Source organism: Nymphaea colorata, unplaced genomic scaffold, assembly GCF_008831285.2.
Source record: "Nymphaea colorata isolate Beijing-Zhang1983 unplaced genomic scaffold, ASM883128v2 scaffold0345, whole genome shotgun sequence".
Classification (NCBI taxonomy): Eukaryota; Viridiplantae; Streptophyta; class Magnoliopsida; order Nymphaeales; family Nymphaeaceae; genus Nymphaea; species Nymphaea colorata.
In genome coordinates, this window is record NW_022204851.1 from 1 (window position 1) to 5,965 (window position 5,965).

At 44.5% G+C, this 5,965-nt stretch overlaps 1 protein-coding gene across 1 annotated transcript; it reads left to right on the forward strand.

Annotated features, from left to right (window-relative positions):
- Positions 1-3,357: 3,357 nt before the first annotated feature.
- LOC116244845 (phytosulfokine receptor 1) lies at positions 3,358-5,757 on the forward strand. The gene is made up of 3 exons (XM_031616681.1): positions 3,358-3,365; positions 3,455-3,709; positions 5,283-5,757. Exons 1-3 carry the CDS (start codon positions 3,358-3,360, stop codon positions 5,755-5,757), a joined length of 738 nt encoding a protein of 245 aa, XP_031472541.1.
- The last annotated feature ends 208 nt before the right edge of the window (positions 5,758-5,965 follow it).

Genomic DNA, 5,965 nt, shown 5'->3' on the forward strand with positions numbered 1-5,965 from the left:
AAATTTTCCTCCCATTGCAAAGCAAATATATACTCATATGACAAGTCTGTGTAGATGATTCTGTTTCCTCCCTAATAGACCCAAATTCTGTTTCCTCCCTCTTTCCTCCGCTGGAGATGCTCTTTTGCTGTCTTAAATCAGAGAAGAAACCAAAGCCTTTGAACAGAAGCAAATATGACTGCCTGAGTTTGTGATTCAGTGAAGGGTTGAGAGAACCTGCTGTCGAGCTGAACCTGTAGGCTGAGAACAAGAGCTGCCGAGAGGAGATTTGCAACAGGCTCATCACTAACATCCACAGCAGAGAAATTCAGTCGACCCTGAGAAATTCCGGTGATAGGGTTGCTGCCAGAGTACAGGAAGAATCCGGCGAAAAGGCCCTCCCCTGACTTCCTTTCCCACCGTTCTCTGGAATAATTTGCTGGAGACAAAGGTGTATCACGCAGCAGAGAGGAAGGCCGGCGCTGATTCTTCAGGCGATTCTAGCTGTCGAGCAGAAGATTATTCCAATTCCAGGTGTCTGAAGGACCTCTCTACAAAAGCTTGGATTTTTTTGGAAAAGCTTGTTTTGCTCTGATAACATGAGAAAACTTATTCAGAGGAAGCGCGAAAGATAAAGCTGGAGAGAACTTGTTTTATTGATTCTTTGGACAACATATATATAGTACAAAAAAAAGTTATCGCTTACAAGATTTTTGGTATACAAGATCATGATAATACACAATTTCTTGAAAAATTGAGGGTACTAAAAAAATATTTCTCACTTACATTTACATGATCCACAATTTTTGGAGTGGATGAAGGATTACAAAAAGGAAGGTTATAACGGAACAAATCTGCCATGTCTCACTTTTAAGTAATTTCAGTTGATATCAAGATCCTCAACGTCTTCCTTAATTCTCGTCTTTTCATTGACATCAAGATCCTCAACGTCTTCAGCAATATTCTTATTTTGAATATCCGTAAAACCACGTTTTGCTGATTTACTCTTATCATTTCTATCCCAATCATTAACCACCTAAAATGTAGTTTGCATAACAATAACAGATCTTGATAAGAGATCTGATCGTTTTTTTCTTGACACTTTGTTTATCATGCAGGATTTGCGAGACTATCTTACCTAAAATAGTCTGGCCTGCACTCTATATATGAGAGTCCATCTTCTCTCAAGAACATCAAAGAATGAATAAAGAGAGAGCTCGACAGCAACTTAGTAGACGAGCAAAACCAACAGGCCTCAATGATTAGCAGCAAGGACTGTTCCAACTAGATGAACAAGGCTCTCCTTAGAGATGTGAGAGAGAAGCTCTGAGGGGAGAGCAGGCTAGGGCATCGCGTGGGGAAGGGAAAGCTTGGAGGGGAACCCCCGGTGCTCGCCAGGCGGATGGAAATCGAAGGAGAGAGAAGCTCTGAGGGGAGAAGATTAGGGCATCGAGTGGGAAAGGGAAAGCTCGCTGGGGAGATGGGAATCGGCGGACTGATGCATCTCGACAATAGGGGTGAGTTTCCAGACCTGGGGAGCACGGATGGAGCAACCCAAAGGAGCTTAGCAAAGTGCGACAACTCCAACCTGCACGGAATGGAAGAAGATAGCGGTGACAAGGATATGCAGCAGGGCGAAGGTGATGCTCCAACCACCCCTCAAACGAGGAAGTTAAAAGGGTGGGCAGGTGTTGTTCCTGGTAGCCAGGAGTTGGATTTTCAGGAGTGCCCAGCGGCGACTGTGGACAGATCTGGGGATGAATCCATGGTGGTCTTCCCTGCTGAGGGGTACCAGAAAATGGAGGAGCAATATCGGTTTGCGGTAGTGGCTGGCTTTTAAGGAGGTAGAATGAGCACGGGCATGGACTACAGTTATGTTTTCCAGGCCTTGCGTAAGCTTTGGATTAATGTAAACAGTCCAACATTTTCTGTTATTGAGAGTGGGAGATTCTTGGTGCAGGTGAGTTCTGAGGAAGAGCTCAGAGAGGTAATGTACAGAAAATGGGTAGTTGGGGGTCGGCTTCTGATTACCAGTCGTTGGAAGCCAGGTACAGAATCACGCCTGAATGAAAAGGAATCGATCCCTTTGTGGATTCGCCTTCCTCAACTTCCAGTTTTGTTTAGGAATTCGTATAGCTTTAAAGCTATTGCTAGGGGGATGGGTGCCTCCTTCATTAGAGCAGATGAATGCACGATGCACAGGGACAAACTAGGTTCTGCTCGGGTGTGCATGGATGTTCCACTTGATTTCAGACCGGTGCCCAAAATCATCGTTGAAGCCAAGGGAAACAGGATATCAAAACAAGTGTTATACGAATCTAGGGTTCATTACTGATGTGTTTGTGGCACTACTTCACACTACGAGGATGCATGTAAGAATATGGGTAAAGCAGAAACGTCAGGGGCTGAGGAGCAAGTTTGGAGTATAGTTCTGGTCATTAAGAAACAAAGAGGTGGGATGCAGAAAAATGACTCTGGGAGAAGGGACACACAAGCAAATAGATTTGCCTCACTTGGGAGTCAGCTTAAGAATGATGCAGGGAATGGTAATCAGACTGACCCAGGTCTGAGAACTAGGCTGGCTTCTGATATTGGAGATGGGGGCATAAAGCAGAAAAAGGTAGAGAGAGAGGGTAGCCAGGTGAGGAAAAACTTTAATAAAGGAGGGACAACAGGGGGGAGGGACTCTTCGCAGAGCATGCCAGAGGAAGGAAAGACTGAAAACGCTGATGAAGGGATTCCCAACCCTTTCCTTTGTCTACAACAGACCGCCACTAACAACCTGGATGATCATGTACCTCCAATCAAATTCATGTTCGCAGCTGGGGCTAATGATTCTTACTTCGGCAAGGAGAAGGATGATAGTTTGAATATGAAGGAGGGCACTAATCAGGGTTCTGACCTTGTAAGAAGCCACATTGAAGTAGTTGATGCTAGTCAGAGGGGGACAAGAAAATCAACCAGGTTTGCCAGCAAGGGCAAGAAAGGTCACCCACCAGCCACTGTGATTAGTTTGGAAGATGCAATTGTTCACCGATATAATGGTTCCAAGAAGCGGAAAAAGGTGGCTGACAATATGAATCAGGCACTTATAAACCTTCCAAATGTGGAAGATAATGAAGAGAATGCTAGTGGCAGGGCTCTCAGAATTGAGGGAGCAAGGGTAAAGGCTATCAACATTTTAAATCATGAAAGTATTTAGCTGGAACATTAGAGGCCTTGCGAAGAGGCCTGCACAGCAAGAATTAAGTCTGATTCTCAATAAGTTTCATCCTTTTGTTGGGTTTGTTCTTGATTCGATGATTACCAATCATAGAATGAAGATAATTATGGAAAGATACCACAACAATAGATTTGTGTCTAACGTTGAAGGTACTGATGGTGAGGTGAGAATATTATATGTTTGGAAAGAGGAGGAAATGGAAGCTACTTCTCTGGTTGTTGATCATAATTGGGTTGGTGTTTCTTTTCGTAGGCTGGCAAATGACAAAGTCTTTGTAGTTTTTGGTGTGTACCTGCCTCCTAGGTTTGGGGAAAGGCTGCAAAGCCTTTACAAACTAGAGGCCCTTGTTTCTAGAGTCGAAGGACCGGTTATGTTAATTGGTGATTTCAATGCCATGCTCAACAGCCGAAATAACTCGGGTTCTGCTCTGTTACCTGCTTCCTGCCTATCTTTCAATCGCTTTGTTTATGCTTGCAGGTTAAAGGAGGTTGAAGATAGTAACAAGAGGTTTACGTGGTCGAACCATAGACAAAGGCAAGACTTAGTGCAGTGTAAGCTGGATTGGTGCATGGTTAACAATGACTGAGAAGGCAGGCTTAAGGTCCAGACGTCAGCCACATCCGATCAAAGTGTGCTTCTATATCAGTCCAAGGACAATAATGATGATACACGGGGTCAGAAGCCGTTTAGATTCTTTAAGCCTTGGTTCATGGACAGGGAAGGTAAGGTAGTGAAGCTTGAAGCTTCGAGAGGTGAGGCTCGGGGTGCCCAATGATGCACCTCCTTCTTAAGCTTAATCACCTGCGTAAGGCACTTCTACATTGGAACAGACATTCTTTTGGTAATTTTAGTGACAACATGACCACCCTTTAAAGCCGGCTAGAGGAATGCAGGGAGCATATGGAACAAGGGGTGGAAGGTGCGATTGATGTGGAACACAGAGTGAGGAAGCAACTATCTCAGGCCCTTCTCATGGAAGAGGTAATGTGGAAACCAAGATCGTGTACTCGTTGGCTTGCGGAGGGGGATAAGAACACCTCCTTTTTCCATGAGATGGCTATGTCTAGGCAAGCTAAACGAAAGATTAGAAGTATAGAGTATGATGGCACTGAATATGTACAGAGTAGACAGATTCTTGAAGTGTGCACTGCTTATTTTCGTAGGGTGTTAGATGAAGCGCAAGGAATGTTATTTGAGGGTGTTGATAGTATACCTATAGGAACCTCACACCACTTCAGCACACACTTGACCCACTTGTAGGGCTATATAGGAGCCGAGTCAAAATTAAGCTCGTTCAGCTTGGCTCGAGCTCGTGTTTAGCAATACAAGGTCAGCTTGTACTCAATTCGATAGATCAAGCCACACTTCGAGTATGACTCTTTTAAGTTTGCTTACCAACTCCCCATTTGACCTAATTTCTTTCTTTGGTTTTAAGCTCTATCACCTGAGTGGGGGGGTGTGGGTGCGGTTGCCGATGTGGGTGTGGGTGCCGGAGCGGCACATTATAAAAAATTTAAGTGCGGCGGTGTGGTAAGGGTATTTTATTATTATTATTTTTATTAATTTACTATATATATAACAGAATAAGCATGCATATATTGTTATTATAATTAAGTTATCAATGTACATAACATACTTGAATAATTGTACTGCATACTAAAATATCATAACAACATATATTATATAAGTCATTTAGTAATATGGCATTCTAATTGGGCTCGGGTATGAGTTGGAGCTGCGCCCATGTCTGGTGCGCACACGACTCGATGTAACTCGGGTGCGGTAGTAAAATAGAAGAGTCCGGGTTACTTAGGTTTTAAGTTTGAAAATTTCAAAAGAACACCTAGCTCATCGTCCTTGACCTCAGCCAGGACCAGTAGCATAGCCACATTGTGGCTGGTGTGAAATCTTAAATATTTACTGCTTTTCATATATATATGTATATATATCCACCAGATTTGAGTTTGTTTAAACAAGTGCCCCTCCATTCAATTTCTTTTGACTCCATCGGAGCTCAGCCAACTCTCAAAGGCGACTAAGCTCGATTTGAGCATCAACAACATATCTATTGAGACTCCAGCATCACCGCGGGAGTTGAAGGGCTTGGACCCATATGGCGGGGTTGGTCAGCCTCGACTTGGCTCGTCGGCACTATCCCGGCTTCCGTGGCTCGCCTGCGCAACCTGACCTACCTGTCCCTAAACCACAACGGGCTCACTGGGGCCATACCATCTGGACTCGGTAGGCGTCCCTTGATTCACGACCTCGACCTCTGCTACAACCGGCTCAGCGGGCAGGTGCCGTTCTGGAAGGAGGTGGTGGAGTGGTTGGGCCCCAAGCTCAAGCTCGCTGGAAACGACGGCCTGTGTCTTGGCTCTGAGATCGTCGGCACTGGCTTGGTTAGGGTGGACGTCGATGGCTGCATCTCTGACAACGTCGCCCAGTCGTTGGCCCGTGATGGCTCAGCAGTGAGCTCGAGCGGGTCGAGTCTCAGATTGGATTCTTGGTACGGCGTGGCTCCGTCCCTGCTGCCTGCTAACCTCCTCACGTTATGACACTAGTGTCCTTTTCCACTGCTTTTTCTTATTATCTTTTTGTCTTCCGTAAAGAACATGAACAAAGTGTACATTTTTCGTGTTTTGAGTATACAAGATGAGTCTGTTTTCACTTTTCATCTTCAGTTGAGTAATTAGACACAATTTGAGATTCTGTGTTCACTTCTTTTGATTATATGTCTATATATATATATGTATATATGTATGT